At 32.2% G+C, this 21385-nt stretch overlaps 1 protein-coding gene, 1 non-coding gene and 1 pseudogene across 2 annotated transcripts; all 3 read right to left on the bottom strand.

The window, feature by feature from the left end:
* Positions 1-2269: 2269 nt before the first annotated feature.
* Positions 2270-3789, bottom strand: LOC131171404 (cationic peroxidase 1-like). The gene is made up of 3 exons (XM_058131468.1): positions 3433-3789; positions 3129-3323; positions 2270-3012 (listed from the first exon to the last, which is right to left on the bottom strand). The coding sequence occupies exons 1-3, from the start codon at positions 3649-3651 to the stop codon at positions 2464-2466; spliced, it is 963 nt and encodes a 320-aa protein (XP_057987451.1). The 5' UTR covers positions 3652-3789; the 3' UTR covers positions 2270-2463.
* Positions 3790-9456: 5667 nt separating this feature from the next.
* Positions 9457-20973, bottom strand: LOC131171199 (cationic peroxidase 1-like; annotated as a pseudogene).
* LOC131171638 (small nucleolar RNA R71) lies at positions 13639-13746 on the bottom strand. The gene has a single exon (XR_009142296.1). It is a non-coding gene; the product is annotated as a small nucleolar RNA R71 (small nucleolar RNA).
* Positions 20974-21385: the final 412 nt, after the last annotated feature.

Raw genomic sequence — 21385 nt, 5'->3', positions numbered from 1 at the left:
CATGAAATTTTATTTTATTTACAATTTAATCGCTATATTTTTAAAATTTAGGCCTTATTAAATTAAAAAATTTTAAATTTAAATTATTAAAATATGAATTAATTATTTTAAGATCTTTAAAAATTTTGGTTAATTATAAAATTATTCATATATTTTACAAATTAATCCTTAAATATTATAACAATTATAAAAAAACCCTTATAACTTTGTAAAATGTTAATTATGTCATTATTATTTTAATAATATATAAATAATTATATATAGTTTTTAATTTATAATATTTTTAAATTAAATTATATTATTATATATAAAAAAATAAAAAAATGAATTTGGATGTAAATTGTTATTAAAATAAAATTTCAATAACTAAATTATTTTTATATTAAAAATAGAGTTAAAAATATTTTAGTATTTTTGCTAAATTTAATAAGGAATTAATCGTAATTATAACAGTAAGGAAGAACTAATTTGTAGGTTTAATCAAATCTCATTGATTAAATTACTAATAAAATAAAATTTTAGAGACTAAATTATTTTTATATTAAAATAGAATAAGGGCATTTTGGTTATCTATTCTAGAAATAACAGTAGCTTAATGGGTGGATCTTAATCTTGGCAGTGGAGCTGATTTTCACACAAACTTTATTGGTAAATCGTTCTTATTGTGAGAGTTTTACCTGAATATAACTCTCGTCTCAAAGATAAATAAGTTTCATTTGCATGTATACAACGTGTTTAATAAAAAAATAATTTGATAAAATTTAAATTCTTACATCTGTTTTTTTTTTTATAATTATTATTACAAATGTAAACACAAATACAGAAAATGCTACTGAAGCCATTTGGTTAATTAATTCTATCAGCGTAGTATAGTGAATGTGTGAATGCAAATTCTGGACTCTTAAGGCGAATGATAAGGATATGGAGATAAGGGTATTTATATGAAGAGCATATGTAAACTTTAGGGTGACTTGGGCGGTGGATGTGACTGTTTCCATGCAAGGGAAGCGAATGAGTAGTGGGGATTGTTTTGATTTGGTCTTGTACATTTGCAAGTTGTGTAGCTAAGCAAGTGTAAAGTATTAGCTGCTATTCGTTGAAAGCCGCAAAGTTTATCCGCTTAAGTAAACCAACCTAAACGCGTGATCAATTGAAAATGCATAATAATGACTTCTTAATTTTATATTAATGTTGTTAATTTAGGCTTTTTGGGTGAATAATAAGTCAATTTATGATAATGAATTGACATGCTAGCCCGTGTGAAGGATCTCAATAATTGACATTAGTCACAATTTTATGAGAAAGACAATTAATATTTCTAAACCTATTAGTGGATCCACTTTGAATATTAGTGTTACAGCCAATAAGTTAGCTTAATTGTTAAGGGAGTTTAATTAAAAATATCAAATTCTGATCATACATAAAGAAAAGTAATTTCTCCTATTTTATGGGCAAAAAAAATTATATTTTTAAAAAAATAAAAAAAATGGATTTTATATACTGAAAATTAATATATGATATTAATTATTTTACATAATTAAGTCAATATATACCTGTAAGGACTGTTCTTAATTATTTGCATTCTAATCTATACATCCATCTAATTTGTAAATGACACATTATTTAAAATTATGATAAATCATATGTATAATGTTAAATTCACATAATAAGCAAATTTTTAACGAATTAATATCAAAAAATAAATCAAACAGGAAAGAGATGAGACAGATACTACAAAACATATGAAGATAATGCCATTGGCACCATCATTGGTACAAGGGTATAAATCTAAAACAGCATCTGTTTTGAAAGAAGCTACTTCACAATGCAAAATACCATCAACTGCCAGAAACTAACGTACTCAAAACCAATTGTTATATATATATATATATATATGTTAATCTGAGGCACGTAGAAGAATGATGAATTCAGGATGGTAACTAAGAACATTGTCACTGTTGATAAGATTTCCTTGCACTTTCCAACTTCGTCCGCCATTGTCTTCAATTTTCCTCTTTCAAATATCCATTGATCATTGGCAACTTACGGAAAGTTTTTGACCCCTGCCTTCCTGGCCTCACTATAGGGATAATAACATTTCACAGAGCCTAAATTGTTAAAAGAATTTGCAATCTCATCAACATAAGCAAATATATATGTATTGGTCGGATAACTATACGTACTCTCAAAATTTTTGTGAGTGCTCAAAGGTTACTTAATAACTACCAAACCAACATGTCAAACTGGCACATTCTTTGAAAACATGAAATTTTTAAAATAATCTTTATTCTTGATTTGAATTATTCCACAACTTAAATTGATTTAATACATACGACCTGTCATTACAAGAAACAAATGGGATGAGTGAAATCCAAAAAGAAAATACAATTTTTTTTTTTTAGTAAATTGCAATCCAACACTTTGAAAAAATATTGTAATCTTCCACAAATAGACAGCAATCGCTCAGTTCACCTTCCTGCAGTTGGAACGAATTTGTCCTTCGTCTCCTGTCAGTGGTTTTATATTCCCCATCTTAATCATAGACCTAGCAAAATCGGCAGAAAAAGCTTTGGCATTTGAGCTGTAAGTGTTTACTAGACCATCAGTGGAGCCGCCATTAAAAAGTTGTTGATCCGAATGAAGAAGACCTCTTTTCTGTATTAAATTGGTGAAGTATGCAGTGTCAAATTGTGCAGGTGTTGGGTCCAGAGGCGATAGGGTCGAATTGCCACCAATGCTTGGGCAAGTTAATCTTCGCTGTTGTGCAAATTCAGGGTCAATATTAGTTTCATTGTAGATTCGGTTCCTGAAGACAAAACATTGTGCAAACCCTATAGTATGGCCACCAGAAAGAGCAACAAGGTCTCTTTCGTCGAGACCTTGGTTTTTGAAGTTGTTAATAAGTGCAGGAAGGTCCATAAATGGCGATGGGATGTCACTGTCTGCCTTTGCCCTGCTAGCGGTAGTTGAGTCTCTCCTCCCAAGTTCCACGTTCCATGTTGGCCCTCCAAGCTGCATATTTTTCATATATATTAGCCATCACTAATTGCCATAATTTAGGTTCTACTTTCATATATCATACATGTTTAATTTTTTGCAACAAGCATTAGAGATAATATAGCAATTACCGCAACTACAGAATCGCGGGCTACGACGGCCAAAACGTCTGCGCAGGAGACCACGGCGCAACCACACACTTCGTCCACTGCCTGCTTAATCTGGTCGATAACTTCAAATCCTCTAGCAGAGTTTAAATTAGGGCGAGCATTCTTTTCACTGTCAATAGTGGGTGAAGGATCCAGAAGAATTGATGCATCACAGCCCTGCATGTATTACCAATAAAAGCCAAATCATTAATAAATTATAATTAATAACTTGATTAATTATCATGAAATGATCAAATTTAAATGAGAAATTGGGAAAATGCAGTACATTAACAAAACAGTCGTGGAAATGCAGGCGTAGTAAAGAAGCACCCATCCGCTGTTCTTTGTACACTGCAGCCTCAACGAGTCGTTTAATAGTTGGTAAAGCTTCGGGACACACGCTGTCATAGTAATAAGGAGAAAGCGAAGATGAAGATACACTAGCAACAGTAGCAGCCAATATAATCAAGGCAGAAAAATAAAAGATGCCGCCATGCGAAGCCATGCTTATTGCTTAGTAATTGATGAATTGTGAACTCTGAAAAACTAAGGTGACAGCAAGGTATGTATGAGATTAGGGTGCTTCTTCCGTATTCATCAATGGTTGGTATTTATAGATAGGGAAAGACAAGAGTTTGGTTTCTTTTTCTTGGACTTGGCCAACTCCTAGATGGCTTAGCTTCTGAGAATCTAAGAGTTGCAAGAAACCTTCGGATTCTATCCATGGGGAAATATTAACTGTAGTTTTAAGGAATTGTTTGATCTGGTCATGTATTTTAAAATTTCTCCGTGTACAGACTGTCTAATGTCTGCCTTGATATGTTAACAACCTCTCATTTCTCCGCAATAAATTAATCTGAATTTGATAGATTGGAAATATAAAATTTTTGGCCACTTGTCTGGGCAGGTGAGCTTTTGTTAGAAGCAGCATCTCATCCACATCGATATGGTCAGCGCATTCCTATACTACTAATTGATAGTGTCTTAAACAATGTATTTGGTAAGATAGCTGCATTATAATCAGATAATGTAATGCAGCACATAAACGTCGACCAAAATTATAAATTAAGAAAGAAGAGAAGTTTTCATAAATGCTAATAAACCTCCACTAGTTAATGGCTCTGAAGGAGTAGGTCAGTCATCAATATGTGAAATTTCCATAGCATTTGCTTCTCCAACAACTATTTTGTCATCAATTACATTTGCATAATGATTTTTAGGCATGACCAAGTAAAAATGATATTAATAAAATAAAAAAAAATATTTTTTTTGTTAAACATAATTATTCATCAACATTGCGGTTAAAATATCATTAAGCTTAATTTATGTCTTTTTAATTTTTTGAAAAATTCTTATCTAAACTTAATCCACCATATATTCAATATATACATATGAGATTCATATATTTAATGAGTATATCTCATCATACATTTTATATTTTGAATTCATAATAAATAAGATTTAGATAAAAAAAATCTTAAATCCTGTAAGATTGAAACCGCGTATCATTTATTGTTGAATTGTTTCTGGACAAAAGTGTGGTGTTGGGTATTATTTGATTGCTTCTCAAGTAACTTCATTCTTGTTTATTCAAAACCTTGTCATGAAATTTTTATTTCTTTTTTTATTTTATTCTTTTGGGTTATGAGAGGGAGTGTCAATTCAAATACTACCCGACCAAATTACAGGCCTTGTTAGCTAATTTCTCTTCCAACACTTGAACCAGTCATGCAGAACTCCTTAGTTCTACTGGCATGACAGCATATATACGAAGTTTGTTAGTATACCATATATGGACGGATGGATCAATAAAATTGCAGCAATTAGTTAATGCTGTTATTTATTTGATTTAAGAGATCTCTTAATTTTTTTATTTTAAATTTTTTGTTGCATAAAATGCTAAGGGTGTTTGGATAATTAGTTATATAATTATTATTAATAATAAAATTTATAAATTACAATAAAAATAATAACAACCTTTGGTATTTTTTTAATAAATTATATATTTTATTAATTTTAAATAACTATGAAAAACTTACTAAAAAAATTCATACTACATTTAGGTCTAAATAACTAATTAAAAAAAAATATATTTAAACAATAAAAATTTAATAATATTCATATAAATAGACAGCCCAAACCTTTTGGAGCCACCACCAAGACTTATTAAGAAGATTTTGCAATATATATTAATTACAATATTAGTTTGATAAAAAACTTACTATATATTTTAAGAAAATATTATCAATTAATCACTTGTAGGTTAAAAGCATAAATTTATCGAGGCATTTATCGAACATGTCAAAGACAAAAGCAAAAAGAAAAAAATAATTTTTTTTTAAAAAAAAATAGAGATTAGAACAATAACAACAAAAAACAACATTTAAAATTATGCAATATTTAAATCGCGACGAAAATGACTGAATTATTTTCTAGTTAACTATCTAAAATTACAAATTCAATTTATAAATTACAATTGAAAATCATGAAAATCGAGATCTAAGAATTGAATCAAAAAGCAAATTAATTAGTAAAAGGGAAATATAATGTAACTTAATCGACAATCAATTCAATTCTTTAAATATGATAAACCAAAGGTGAAAATAAAGGGTATAGAAATGTATAATATTTTAGAGCATGTATCATTTTAATTTTTTCTCCTTGTCATTTTTCATTATTTTTTTTCTTCTCTTTTATATCTTTATTTTTAATAATTTTATTTTTAAAATATTCTAAATAAATATTTATACTTTATAATATTTAATTATTATTATTTTATTCACTTTTAAAATATTTTTTAATATAATAATATCTCAATCTATAAAATTATTATTATTATATTAATTATTATTGAGTCATAAAAAATTGAGGGCCAAAGAATTTCAACTATTATAGTTATAATATATATATAATAAATAAATAAAATGTAGGGGCCCTTTTCATATGCCTTGTGTCTGCCCCTGACTTTTTTTTTTCTTTTAATAACTTTTCTCATGTGATGAAAATAGAATTCAACAGCATTAATTTTAAAAGCTAAAGGTTGAGTGTGACAACTTGATATTGTGAATATGGTCCCCAAAATTTTTTGAAATTAAAATTTCCTCTATAAAATTTAATATTTTTTTAAGAAAATTATGATTTGCTATTCTAAAATTTTTAAAATTAAAATTTTATCTATAAATTTTAAGTTTTTGAAAAAATTATTATTTACCCCTTTAATATTTTTATATTTTCATTGACTTTTACAACTATTTTATGTAAATTTTATTTATATTTTTTTAAAAAAGTTTCTATTTAGATACCAAGTTTTGTTGCTAATAATTATTTGGTTTATAAGTTTAGAAAATTAAATTATTTAGCTCCTAACTTTTGTTTTGATCAAAATTATAAGTTTATCGATCCACATAATTAATGTGAAAAGATAAACATATATTTTCTTTAATTAAAATTCATAATCAGTGTAGTTAACCCAAATCCCATATCTCTCCTTCAACAGTTCCTCGATCCCTCTCCGTCACTTTCATTGTCCAGATTAAAAATTTCAGTGATTAAATATGTGTTTTATAATTTATATATATATATTTTTTATAAAATTCCTGCCCTTTCCGTTGATTTGTTTTTCGCTGGAAATTTGCAACAATATGATCCCTCTCAGGCTTCAATATATTCTTTGGTTTGTTTTTTTGGGTTGTAATTTTTTGCTTTAATTTTTAGTGCATCTAATATAAGCTCGAGTTCATATAAAAGCAAGTTTAATCACTGTTAGATTAAATATTTGCATCGATATATGGGTAGAATTAATTAAAGTGTATATATAAAATATGCGAGTTTATATGTAAAATTCAATTTAATGATGGATATACTCATCCTCATATGAGTTTTTCTATAGACACACTCTTTTTTTTTTGGTTAATTTGCTGTTTTTGTTGCTGCTTTGGCATTGTTTAGGCAGAGATGAGTTACAAATGGGAGATAGAAGAGACTCAGATGGGAAAGTGAAAATGTGGAGAGAGAGAGAGAGAGAGAGAATGGAGACTAGGGATTGTGATTTGGGAGAGAGAGAGAGGGAGAGAGAGAAATAGTAGGGGAGGGTAATTTAATTATTTTAAATTTTTTATAATTTAATTATTTTAAATTTTTTCTCCCCTTGGACTATTGAAATTAGGAAGACTAAGGGCAAAATACATGGAGGTACTTGTAATTTTGACGAAAGTAAAATTAAAAGACTAAATAGTTAATTTTTAAAATTTAGAGACTAAATTATTATTAATAGTAAAATTTAGGCACTAATTATACATTTTTCTTGAGGTTATTATACTCCCAACCCAAAGAACAGCTTTACAGGCGCTGACGCAGTACAACAAATGCTTGACCTATTAGTGCATTTGTTGCGGCGAATGGGCGTTGAGGGAGTATGTGGTTTACCTTTTGAATATACTTGATAATCGATAAACAATATGATATATATTTATAAATATTTATTAGTCTTTAAATAATAGAACTAATAATTAATGAGTAATTAATATGATATATATTTATAATTTATGTCAACTTTATTTTTAAAATTACTATTTAATTTTATTTTTTTATTTAAATTATATTATTCTTTTACATGTAACTCAAAAATAAATATTATTAAAGTTATTTGATTTTATCTTTTTCATTTATAGTCTTAACACTTTAATTAATATATTGTAATTTTATTAAAATATTTTCTATTAATAATATAAAATATAAAATATAAAATATTTATTTATTATGAAAAAATACACTTTTTTTATCTAAAAACTTAAAATTATAAGATTTTTTTTCTTTATCAACAATAATAACTACTTCATTATTTTTTAATTTTATAATTATATTTTTAAAATTATTTAATTATTTTTTAAAGAAATTTAATTACTTTCTTATTTCAATAGTATAATAAATAATATGATAAAAAAATCAATAAATAAATGATATAATATATTAAATTAATAACCATATTTATTTAATAATAACATAAATAATAAATTTATAATTTTATATTTATTTTAATAATAAAATAAATTATATAAAATATATTCTCATTAATAATTATACATATTAATAGTAATAATTAAATATAATTTTACCAAATACTTAATATAAATCGGCTATTATTACCTATCAACTATCAACTATCAGCTAACAATAACTGCTATCTATTAATATATATCGACTGTATTTAACAGTTAAACCAAACATACTCTGAGTTGTTAAGTTGGGATTATTTTCCCTTGACTGTCATGCCGAATAATGATTCATACTTGGGCTTGCTGTGCATTCTCATGGCTAATCCAGTTAAATATGGGCCTCTTTGAATTTTATTTTATTATTCTTTTGTGTATTAATAAAAATGAGCTTTCTTTTTCATTAATTATAGTAAAAGTATTCTCAAATTAATTTACAACTAATATGTATTAAGCTTAATTTTTTAAAAGTGATATTAAGAGTGTATTTTCTATATTTTTCCAATGTATTTAATATTATTATTTCCAAAATTATTTTACATAAAATTAAACTTTGATCGATAGAGAAAAAAAAAAAAAAAACTCACATCTAATAATTAGAGTGGCTAGAATAACTTAATAGGTACTTTGCACTTACAAATTAGAACATCAATTGCAAGCCTCACTTTAGAAAATGAATCCTAGATCCCGAAAGTCAAGCAAGATTATCATTCAAATTATTAAAAAGAAAATAAAATTACGATAGAGGGATAAGTATATATATATTTCCACAAAAAAGAAAAGCATACATTTTAGCTTTAGCAAATGATTGGTGAAAACCATACCTAATCACTTTCAAATACTGCTTGAACAAAGAAGCTTGTGGACGACTGGACGTCAACAAGAAGAAGGTTCGTGGTTATATATATATATATATAGCTAGGCCAATCATATATATTTATGCTGACAGGGGTTTGAAGTGGACCACTTACTTCATTAATAATAATAATAATCATCACGAATTTTATATCCATGCATCTGGCAAATGAAAAGGGGTTTCTTTTATTATTATTTTAAATAATATCGAATTAATTTTGTATTTGATAATTACAAGTACACAATGGCAATGAATATTTGATAAATACAATTCAACAAATTCAACTTCCAAGGTTTTACTTTCTCTCCCAAGTATGTTGTTCAGAAGAAGAGATGGATAAAACCATATTTAAACTTAACAAATACTAAATCAAAGAATTGTGCAAAAATTAAAAAAAAAAATAAAGGAATATTATTCTCGTACTTCAGCAAAAAATTAAGTGGTGTCCAGAGAAAATTTCTCATCAGTTCACCATCTTGCAGTTCAAACGAACTTGACCTTGATTTCCAGTCAGTGGTTTTATATTGCCCATCTTAACCATAGAGTTGGCAAAATCATTCCAGAAAGCTGGCGCATTTGAGCTATAAGTATTCACAAGATTATCAGTAGAGCCACCATTGAAGAGTTATTGATCAGAGTGAAGAAGCCCTTTCTTATTTTTCAAGTTGGTGAAGTAAGCAATGTCAAAGCATGCAGGTGTTGGGTCTAGAGGTGCAAGGTTTCCATCACCTCCATTAGGTGGACAAGTTGATCTTTGCTTTTGTGCAAATTTTGGGTCAATATTAGTTTCATTGTAGATCCTATTCTTGAAGGCACCGCACTTTGAGAAACCTAGAGTATGGCCACCAGATAGCACAACAAGGTCTTTCTCGTCGAGACCTTGCTTCTTGAAGCCATTAATGAGCTCAAGAAGGTCTGCAAAAGGTGATGGGAGGTCAGTTTCCGCTGCGGTCCTACTAGCTGTGGCTGAGTCTCTCCTCCCCAGTTGCACCTCCCATGTTGGGCCACCAAGCTGCGCATTTTAAAAAGAAAAAAAATATTAAAACATTAACAATGGAGGAGATAATTTGCTTCTATTTGTGCTTAATTTCAATTCTTTCATGTCAATATATGCAAAGAATAGAAAATGGATTAATTAGATATATAGATATATACCGCAACTACAGAATCGCGAGCTGCAACTGCTAAGATGTCTGCACAAGAGACCACTGCACCTCCACAGGCTTTGTCCACCTCTGACTTAATTTGATCGATAACTTCAAATCCCCTAGCAGAATTTGCATTAGGGAGGACATTCTTTTCACTGTCAATGGTGGGAGAAGGATCCAAAAGAATTGAAGCATCACAGCCCTATACAATAAAAACCCAATACAATTCATATAAAAAAAAAAAAAAAAACTAAATTTACGAAGAGAATTTTTCTCAACTATGTCTATATATATACATACATTAACAAAACAATCGTGGAAGTACAGACGCAATAAGGAAGCACCCATGCGTCGTTCTCTGTACACTGCAGCCTCAACAACTCTTTTGATAGTTGGTAAAGCATTGGGACTGTTAGCATAATTTCAGCAATTAGTATGATTATAGGAGATTTGTGTAGCATAATTACAATAATTATTATTCTTGTTAGCATAATTATAGGAGATTTGTATTCTTTGGTATAATAACAAATAAAAGAATGAACCAGAATATGTTGTAGAGAGAGAAGAGAGACCCCAGAAACTAAAAATAAAAACTTTACGACTCACGATATCATGTTACAAGAAAAATACAAGTAATGAAGGAAATGATTGTATATTTATGCATGTATTTGTCTATTACTTATTTACAGAGATATTGCATTTATTTATACATGAGAATATGAGCTAATTTAGACAAGAATAATAATTGCTATAATTATGCTATAAATCTCCTATAATCATAATAATCAGTAATTATGCTAATTGCTATAATTATGCTAACAATTCTTGTCTAAATTAGCTTATATTCTCATGTATAAATAGATGTAATATTTCTATAAATATGACATGTATAAATACACAATCCTTTCCTTCATTACTTGTATTCTTTCTTCTAACATGGTATCGAGCCATAAAGCTTTTATTTCTAGTTTTAGGGTCTCTCTCTCTCTCTACAACCTGCTCAGTTCATTCTTTCATTCCTATTATTATACCATTTTTTTCTCCTCATCTTTTTATCAATGGAGAAACTGATATTTCAAAACCTATTGCATGATTCCGATCGATTCCAACTATAATATTTGGGTTCAAGGAATGAAAAGTTTTTGATAAGTGATGCATACATTTTGCATAATCATTTAGGACTAATTTTATAACCATTTTTATTTGATTATTAGTCATTTTTAGCTAATTTCATTAGTTAATTAGTTAGTTTTTCATAGTTGTCAATTTTGCATTAATTTGTAATTTTTACTTTGTTTTGTAGGAAAAATGGTGTTTTTGAAGGACTGAAGAGAATTTTGCCATTGAGGAGTGTCTTCTACACCAAAGATGTCAAAACAAGTTTTCAAGTGAAATATGCATTGATCAAACTGTGCATAACTTGCCGCATAAGCCATGCAGATCTGCATAAGGAGAAAGATCACTGCCTGCAACCAAATTAAATGTGCATAAGGAGATCGCATAGCTTATGCACATTCTCACCTCCCTTATGCACCTTCACGAAATTGTGCATAACCTATGCACCAAGTCATGCGATTCGCATAAGTGAACCAGAATCAGTAAAATCGCATAAGGGACTGCATAACTTATGCAGTCCACTTATGCAAATCCCATAAAGAGTTCATTAATGAGTCGCAGAGATTCCCTCAGATAATTCCTCCGAGAACCCACCATTTTAGGGCTCCATGTCAGAAAAATGCTATAAATAGTCTCATTTTCCCATTTTAGAAGGGAGAGACAAGGAGCAGAAAAGGAAAGGAGAAGAGAGGCAGAATTTGAGGAGTCACTTTCACCTTCCACACCATTTTCAACTAAGATTTGCAGATTTCTTTCTTTCCTTACATTTTTCTACATTTCTAGTGTTTAATTTCTTACTTCTTAGCTTAGATTAAAGCTTTATTTCCATTTAAACTCAATATATCTTGTAAGCATTATGGATAGTGAGTAGTTTTACTTTTGATTCTGGAGTAAAGGTTGTAATATTTGAGATATTTTGTGGATTTTGATTGGGTAATCCATATTTTGTGGTCTTGATGAGTTTTATTCATTTTTTGTATGCTTAATGACATGCTTAGTGTAGGATCCCATTAAGTAATGTTCTTAATCCATGGTTAAAGCACCGAAAGGAGAAGGCCTTGTGATAGATAATCAAGAAATTGGACTTAATTAACTTAGACCTAGAAATAGGCTAAGGATTAAGAGGATTCATAGATTAATTAAAGAACTTAATGGGTCTTAATTAATTCGAAGTCTACGAAAGTAGGATTAGATTGATTAAGGCACTCTTTGTCTCACTCGAAAGGGAATTCAAAGGATTTAAGAATTAATCTCCTTAAAACCCATTAGTTTCACAAGATTGGATAACCAATTTAAAATCCCAAAATAACTCGAATATGAAATCCCGAACTCCGGAATCGCCTTTTTACCATTGTTAATTTTCAATTGAATTTAATTACTTGCCATTTTAAATCTTGCCATATTTGAACTTGCTTATTTCAATTTGATGCAATTTTAGTTTAATTAATACATTGTTGAATAGAATATTAATTTTGCACATATATTTCACATTCTCAATACCCATCAATTCATTGCTTTAATTTCAAAAATATTTCAATTTACTCAACTTTTTATATCAAAAATTCAATCACTAACACAATTCCTCGTGGGATCGATATCTTTTCTATACTACTTGTACGACCCGTGCACTTGCGGTAGGGACGCATCAAGTTTTTGGCGCCGTTGCCGGGGAATTGTTTGTTTAAGATTGAATTCTTGATTATTTTAGTTGTTTTTAGTTTTATTTTTGTTATCTTTTCATTTTTTGTTTGTTTGTTATTTTTCAGGTACTTTTAACCTTTTATGAGAAGAGCTAGAAGCACAAGTGACACAATCTTATTGTTCAATCCAGAAATTGAGAAATTTTGTAAGGCCAACAAGAAAGAAACCAGAAAAAGAAAGGAAGCTTTGAGAGAAACCGAAATTGAAGCAGACATGGCTGATGAAAGAATTAGAATTGGTGTTGGTAATGTTGGAAATGGTCAAAACAATGAAAATGAAGCCCAAGGAGAAGAAGTTGTTAATGCAAACGTGCCTAGGGGAAGTATGATGGATCATGCTTTTCCATGTTTTGATGACTTGAGAGAGAGTATAGCAAGACCAAGAATTGATGCAAATAGTTACAAGATGGATTTTGGAGTCCTTCAAATGATTCAGAATTCTCAATTTGGAGGGCATCCTTCTGAAAATCCACATACTCATCTGAAGAAGTTTGCTATGATTTGTGACATGCAAAAACAACCTGGAGTGTCTGATGATGCAGCAAGATTGAAACTATTTCCATTCTCTTTGAAAGATAGAGCATTGGATTGGCTTGACTCTTTACCTCACAACTCCATTACAAATTGGGAGCAACTCACTGATGCATTTCTTGCACAATATTTTCCACCTGGAAAAACTCAAGAGTTGAGGAATCAAATGACAGCTTTCAGACCAAGAGAAGATGAAACTCTTTATGAGTCATGGATGAGATGGAAGGAATTAGAGAGATTATGCTCACATCATGCCATTCCAAAATGGATGATAAATCAGAATTTCTACACAAATGTCACTCCTGCGATTAGAGGGATTATTGATGCTCAAACAGGAGGAGAATTTATTATGAAGCATGAAGATGAAGCTTATGAGCTATTGGAGAAAATTGCAAAGAATACTCATCTTTGGAGTAGTCCAAGAGGACCAGCTCCAACTCAAAAGAGGCAAGCTGCTGGAATGTATGATCTTGATCCATTCAACATGATTAATGCAAAGTTTGATGCACTTACAAATGTCCTTGCTAAGAAGATGGAAGATTTAAGTATGTTGGTTAGTTCATCATCATCAGCTGGAAGTTCACAACAAGTGGCTTATGCAGAGGAAACAACCAGCTGTGGAGTAGATTATGGAGAACAAGCAGCATATGTTGGTAATTATGGAAACAAGCAAATGGGGAATCCTTATTCTCAAACTTATAATCCAACTTAGAGGAATCATCCCAACTTTTCATGGGGAAATCAGCAAAATCAAGTTCAAAATCAGAATTTTCAACCACAACAGCAAAGTCAAGTTTCATATCAGCAAAATAGGCAACCATTGCCTAATTTTCAGCAAAAAAATATGAACCCTCCACCAAAACAGCAAGAACGAAATTCCACCACTGAAGCTTTATTACAACAGATTCTTGCTAACCAAAATAAGCATGATGAGGAGATGATAGAGATGAAAGCAAGGCTAGAACAGATGCAAACACATAACAGAATGCTGGAAAACCAGATTGCACAACAAGCATCTTCCTCAGGTGCTAAGTCTTTTGGAAAACTTCCAAGTCAACCAGAAAACCCAAGAGAGCAATGTCAAGCTATTACTTTAAGAAGTGGGAAAGTTATAAATGATGAGAAGAGTGAAAACAATGAGGAGAGAGAAAATGAGAAAGAAACTGATGAGAGTGAAAAACAAGAGAGTGCAGAAAAATGTAAAGAGAAAATTGAAGAGAGGGAAGAGAAGTATATACCTCCTGAGCCCTATAAGCCACAACTTCCCTTTCCACAAAGATTTCAAAAAGCCAAGCTTGATAAGCAATTTGGGAAGTTCTTAGAGGTTTTGAAGAAGCTTTACATAAATGTGCCTTTTGTTGATGCTCTTTCACAAATGCCCTCTTATGCAAAATTCTTGAAAGAAATTCTTTCAAACAAGAGGAAACTTGAAGACCATGAGACTGTAGCTTTGACAGAAGAATGTAGTGCCATCCTTCAAAGGAAACTTCCCTCAAAGCTTAAGGATCCAGGGAGTTTTTCAATCCCATGCCACATTGGAGAGTCATGTTCTACAAAAGCCTTATGTGATTTAGCGGCTAGTGTTAGCCTTATGCCCCTTTCCATTTATGAGAAGCTCAACATGGGAGATCTAAAGCCAACCCACATTTCTCTTCAGTTAGCTGACAGATCAATCAAGTATCCTGAAGGGATTTTGGAGAATGTGCCTCTAAAGGTTGGGAAGTTCTATATACCTGTTGACTTTGTCATCTTGGACATGGAGGAAGATTTTAATATTCCAATTATCTTGGGAAGGCCTTTCCTGGCTACAGCTGGTGCTTTGATTGATGTTAAGGGAGAAAAGCTGACTCTTAGGGTTGGTGAAGAGCAATTGGTTTTCAATATTAATAACACTATGAAGAAGCATCATTCTGAAGCTGATACTTGCTTGAGAGTTGATATTATTGATGAGCTAGTTGAAGAACACTTCAGAAAGAAATATCCAGAAGATCCACTTGAAAATTGTTTGGTTCATGGAGGAGGCATAGACTATGACAACCCTCATGTAGCTGCATATGCTCAACACTTAGAGGGAAGTCCACCATTCATTTCTACTCCAGTTTTTCAACTCACACAAAAGGAAAAAGTCAAATTTAAGCAACCATCATTCAAGGAAAAAGATGCACCTAAGGTAGAACTTAAGCAACTTCCTTCTCATTTCTGTATGAATTTCTTGGCACCAATAACACTTATCCAGTAATTGTAAATGCAAACTTGAGTACCGTAGAGGCTGATAAGTTGTTAAGAGTGTTGAGACAATTTAGGAAAGTTTTGGGATACACCATAGATGACATTAAGGGAATAAGCCCACACTTTTGCATGCATAGAATCATTTTGGAAGAAAATTGTAAACCATCTATTGAACATCAGAGGAGGTTGAACCCAAATATGAAAGAAGTTGTTAAAAAGGAAATTTTGAAGTTGCTTGATGCAGGGATCATATATCCCATTTCGCATACTTGGGTGAGCCAGACATGTTGTTAGGTGTGCGCTAAAATTTAAGTTTATAATTTTGATAATTTTAATCGGTTCGGTTATTTTCATAAAAATCAAAAATCGAACCGAACCAAATTATTAATATATATAGGAAATCAAAAAAATCGAATCGAATCAACCAAATCAAAGAAAAAACCTAAAGATTTTTGAGTTTTGATTTCCAATTTTTTGTTTTTATGTTTTTATTATTTAGATTTAATGTTAAAAATATGAAATTTTATAAATTTCGTTTGATTTTTCTCTTATCAATCTTTAAAATTTTTGATTTTCGATTTTTTGCACACCCCTACATGTTGTCCCAAAAAGGGTGGAATGACAATTGTCAAAAATGAAAATAATGAATTAATTCCCACGTAGCTGACTAGTTGGCGAATGTGCATAGATTACAGAAAATTAAATGTTGCCACTAGAAAAGATCATTTTCCACTTCCCTTCATTGATCAGATGTTAGAAAGATTAGCTAGGCATTCTTACTTTTGCTATTTAGATGGATATTCGGGTTTTTTTCAAATCCCTATCCATCCAAATGATCAAGAGAAAACCACTTTTACTTGTCCATATGGAACCTTTGCTTATAGGAGGATGCCATTTGGGTTATGTAATGCACCAGCCACTTTTCAAAGGTGCATGATGGCAATCTTCTCAGATTTCATCGAAGACATAATGGAGGTTTTTATGGACGATTTTTCTGTTTATGGATCTTCATTTGATATATGCTTGGCTAACCTTTCTAAAGTTTTGCAGCGATGTGCAGATACTGACCTTGTGTTAAACTGGGAAAAGTGTCATTTCATGGTTCAGGAAGGGATAGTGCTTGGACACTTGGTGTCTAACAGAGGAATAGAGGTTGATAAAGCCAAAGTTGAAGTGATAGAGAAGATGGTTCCTCCTACCAATGTCAAGGGAATTTGAAGTTTCCTAGGACATGCCGGCTTCTACAGACGCTTTATCAAGGATTTTTCTAAAATAGCTAAACCTTTGTCTAATTTGTTAAGTAATGACACACCATTTGTATTTGACCAAGAGTGTTTGGATGCCTTTTGCAGGTTGAAGCAAGCCCTTATCACTGCACCAATCATGCAACCACCTGATTGGAGCCTACCTTTTGAAATTATGTGTGATGCTAGCAACTATGCAATTGGGGCTGTTCTTGGTCAAAGAAAGGACAAAAAGGCTTATGCTATTTACTATGCTAGTAGAACACTGGATGAGGCTCAAACAAATTATGCAACAACTGAAAAGGAATTTTTAGCAATTGTCTTTGCATTGGAAAAATTCAGACCTTACATTATTGACTCAAAGGTGGTTATATTTTCAGATCATGCAGCCATCAGGTATTTTCTTCGTAAAAAGGAGGCCAAACCTAGGCTCATTAGGTGGATTCTGATGCTACAAGAGTTTGATTTGGAGATTAGAGATAAGAAGGGAGCTGAAAATGTAGTTGCTGATAATCTTAGTAGGTTGAAATTGGATGATGAAGAATTGGATGAAATCCCTATTGATGAGTTTTTCTTGGATGAACAACTTTTCTCTCTTGTGGCTAAACTACCTTGGTATGCAGACATTGTGAATTATCTATCTTGTGGAGTTTTACCCCTAGGAATGACATGGCAACAAAAGAAAAAGTTTTTGCATGAGGTGAAGTTTTATAGATGGGATGACCCTTTACTCTTTAGGAGATGCTGTGATGGTTTAATAAGGAGATGTATTCCTGAAGAGGAGACACAGAGTATTATGCATCATTGCCATGCTTCTGATTATGGAGGACATTTTGGAATCTCTAAAACAGCTAGTAAAATTTTGCAAGCTGGTTTCTTTTGGCCAAATCTTTTTAAGGATGTGAGGAAATTTGTGTCGGATTGTGATAAATGTCAAAGGAGTGGAAATTTGTCAAAAAGAGATCAAATGCCCCTAAATAATATTCTTGAAGTGGAATTATTTGATGTTTGGGGAATAGATTTTATGGGGCCATTCCCTCCTTCATATGGTAATAGATACATCTTAGTTGGGGTTGACTATGTGTCAAAGTGGGTGGAAGCTATTGCAACTCCAACTAATGATGCTAGAGTGGTAGTGAAATTTTTAAAGAAATTTGTCTTGAGAAGATTTGGAGCTCCTAGGGCTATAATTAGTGATGGGGGTTCCCATTTTTGTAATAAGCAATTTGAGAGCCTAATGAGGAAGTATGGTGTAGTGCACAAGATAGCTACCCCATACCACCCTCAAACTTCAGGACAAGTTGAAATTTCTAACAGAGAGCTCAAGCATATTTTGGAGAAAACAGTGAACAATTCTCGGAAAGATTGGTCTATCAAACTAGATGATGCTTTATGGGCATATAGGACTGCCTACAAAACCCCTATAGGAACTACTCCCTTTAGGTTGGTGTATGGTAAGTCTTGTCATTTACCTGTGGAGCTAGAACATAGAGCATATTGGGCCATTCAAACCTTGAATTTTGATCTTAAGCAAGCTGGTGAGAAAATGTTGTTACAACTTAATGAGCTTGAGGAATTGAGGATGGATGCTTATGAAAGTGCCCGTATTTACAAAGAAAGAACTAAAGTTTGGCATGATAAGTATCTTAGGAAAAAGGAATTCAAAGAAGGTGATTTAGTTTTGTTGTTCAACTCAAGATTGAAATTGTTCCCTGGTAAACTCAAGTCAAGGTGGACTGGTCCATATAGAGTTTCTAAAGTTTTCCCTTATGGAGCAATTGAAATTTGGAGTGAAAAATCTGGGAATTTTAAGGTCAATGGGCATAGATTGAAACATTACATAACTGGAGACCCAATAATAGGAGCAAGCTGTTACAAGCTCTCCAATCCCTCACCTCTTTTCAGTGAAATTCATGAAGAGTCCAGCCAAGGACTATAAATTAGCCCTCTTGGGAGGCATCCCAAGTCCTTTTATTTTGCTTTTGCTAATCTACTTTCATTTTCATTGATTTTGTTTTTATCTTAAATCTCCCCAAATTCAATTTTTGACATTGTTAAATCTTGTCCCTTGTAGATGTATTTCAATGAAGAAAGGCTGGTGAACTGTTGGGGGAGTGACCCTTAACTTGAAAATTTTGTCCTTCAAACTCTCCCAAAAACTGATAAGTTTTTGCTGCATAATCTGTGCAGGAGCTGCAATCTGGTTCATGCAGAGGAAAAATGGAATCTGCAACAAAAAGGGTGTCTGCAGCAAATGGCTTGTGTTTTTGGTGAGGTTGGGTGTGTGACTTTTAAGTATGTGTGCTTTTAATCTTAATATGGTGGTAAGTGAGTCATTTTTGCAGTTTTGAGCTTCTTTGGGTTGTAGGATTCAAGGTAGGTATGGTGCATTTTCTTGGCAAAACTTGGAGACTTCATTTCATCATTTGTGAATAGATGCAACTTTATGCAGATTTTATTGAGTTTTAATGTGCTAAATGTTGATTTGCTCAATTTGAGTCAAAATGGCATAGTTCTCAAAGGACTTTTATGTAGGATCCATACCTACATGTTTGTGTGATGCATTTTTTTTGATGAACTTTGTATATATTGATGTGTTTTTGGTGAAAATTCTCATGGTTTATGCTTCATAGAATTATATTTCCTCATTTTAGGGTATTTTTCACAGTTGCAATTCATGTTCCATTGCAATCTTAATCTTGTTGAATTGTGCATAAGCAACTGCATAGCTTATGCAATCCTGCATAACCACAATTCTTGCCATTTTTCACCTTTATTACAAGTGCATAAGGAGAGTGCATAGCTTATACAACTCTGCATAGCTTAATTTTGTCAAATTTCACATCTTTCGAAACCTGCATAAGCAGAGTGCATGACTTATGCACATTTGCATAACTTCAAATTCTTCATTTTCTCTCTCTGCCGAAGTCTGCATAAGGAGGGTGCATAACTTATGCACTTCCGCATGACCAAAAGCTCTGAATCTCCAAACCTGCCGAGGAGTGCATAAGGGGAGTGCATGACTTATGCACTTCTGCATAACCAAAAACTCCAAAAATTCAAATCTGCCGAGGGGTGCATAAGCAGAGTGCATAGCTTATGCACTTCTGCATGACCAGAAATCAGAAAATTCCACACTTGCTGAGAGGTGCATAAGCAATGTGCATAGCTTATGCACTTCTGCATAACCAAAGACCCCAAGATTTCAAAACCCACAGAAGAGTGCATAAGCAGAGTGCATAGCTTATGCACATCTGCATGACCACCAACCCAAATTCCAAAAATTGCCGAAGAGTGCATGAGCAGAGTGCATGACCTATGCACTTCTGCATGACCCGATTCTCTGAAAAACCAATTCTGTCGAGAGATGCATAAGGGGAGTGCATAACTTATGCGCTCCCGCATGACTTCACTCCTCAAAATTTCAAAAGTCACCGAAACATGCATAAGGAAGGTGCATGACTTATGCACAACTGCATGACCACCAACCCAAGATTTCAATACCTGCCGAACAGTGCATAAGGACAGTGCATGACCTATGCACTTGTGCATAAGCTATTTCTCTGAAGTTCAAATCATTCTGAAACATGTATAAAAGAGTGCACAGGTTATGCATAAATCATTTTCCCCTTATGCAGTCTTTTACAAACCCGATTCAAATTCCTTTTCGGCAAACAAAATTCCCACCTCCACTTCCCGACTCTTCTCCCCACGACCGTCCTTCAACCTCCATTCCTTCTGGCATTTTCACCGTCTCTCTCCCTTCTTCTCCACTAGCACTTTCACCACGTAAACCCTAAACTTCCCCCTACATTTTCATTTCCGCCCTTATCTCTCCATCCTCTCCATCGGCAATGGAGTCGCCTCCCCATTCCCGTCCAGCTTCTCCTCTCCAGATTTCACCATTGTCAACAATACCTCCTAACCCTAATTCCCCTCCACAAGCGACACCCCCACCACCTCCCCCAACCACATACAAACGAAAAATCTGGTCAAAATCTGTGCGACCCATGTCCTCTGCCCCTCCTCTATCCAAACGCAAAGAACCACCCACCCCATTGTCGGAACCACCACCCAAAAAGCCAAAAGCTCCAGCCTCCACACCCTCTTCCAGCAAAAAGCCAATTTCAGTAGCTTCACAGGTATCAAAGCTACCTTGGCCTCTTCCTGATACAATTCAAAAGGCAGCTTTTAAGAGACTCAAGGATAGAAGGGTACAACCCACTAGGTATATTTCTGCCGATTCTCTACAATCTCTTGGTTTATTTGACAATGTAGTTGCATATCTTGATGGTTTGGGTTGGATGGAATTTGTGCATAAGCAAGAGATAGTTTATCCAACTCTAGTTTTGGAGTTTATTTCTTCATTCTCTACTACCCTTAAATTGCATGATGTAGACCATAAGCCAATTATGAAATTTAGA

Source organism: Hevea brasiliensis, chromosome 12, assembly GCF_030052815.1.
Source record: "Hevea brasiliensis isolate MT/VB/25A 57/8 chromosome 12, ASM3005281v1, whole genome shotgun sequence".
Taxonomy (NCBI): Eukaryota; Viridiplantae; Streptophyta; class Magnoliopsida; order Malpighiales; family Euphorbiaceae; genus Hevea; species Hevea brasiliensis.
The sequence above is the reverse complement of the archived record's forward strand: the minus strand, read 5'-3'. Positions and strand labels throughout refer to the sequence as shown.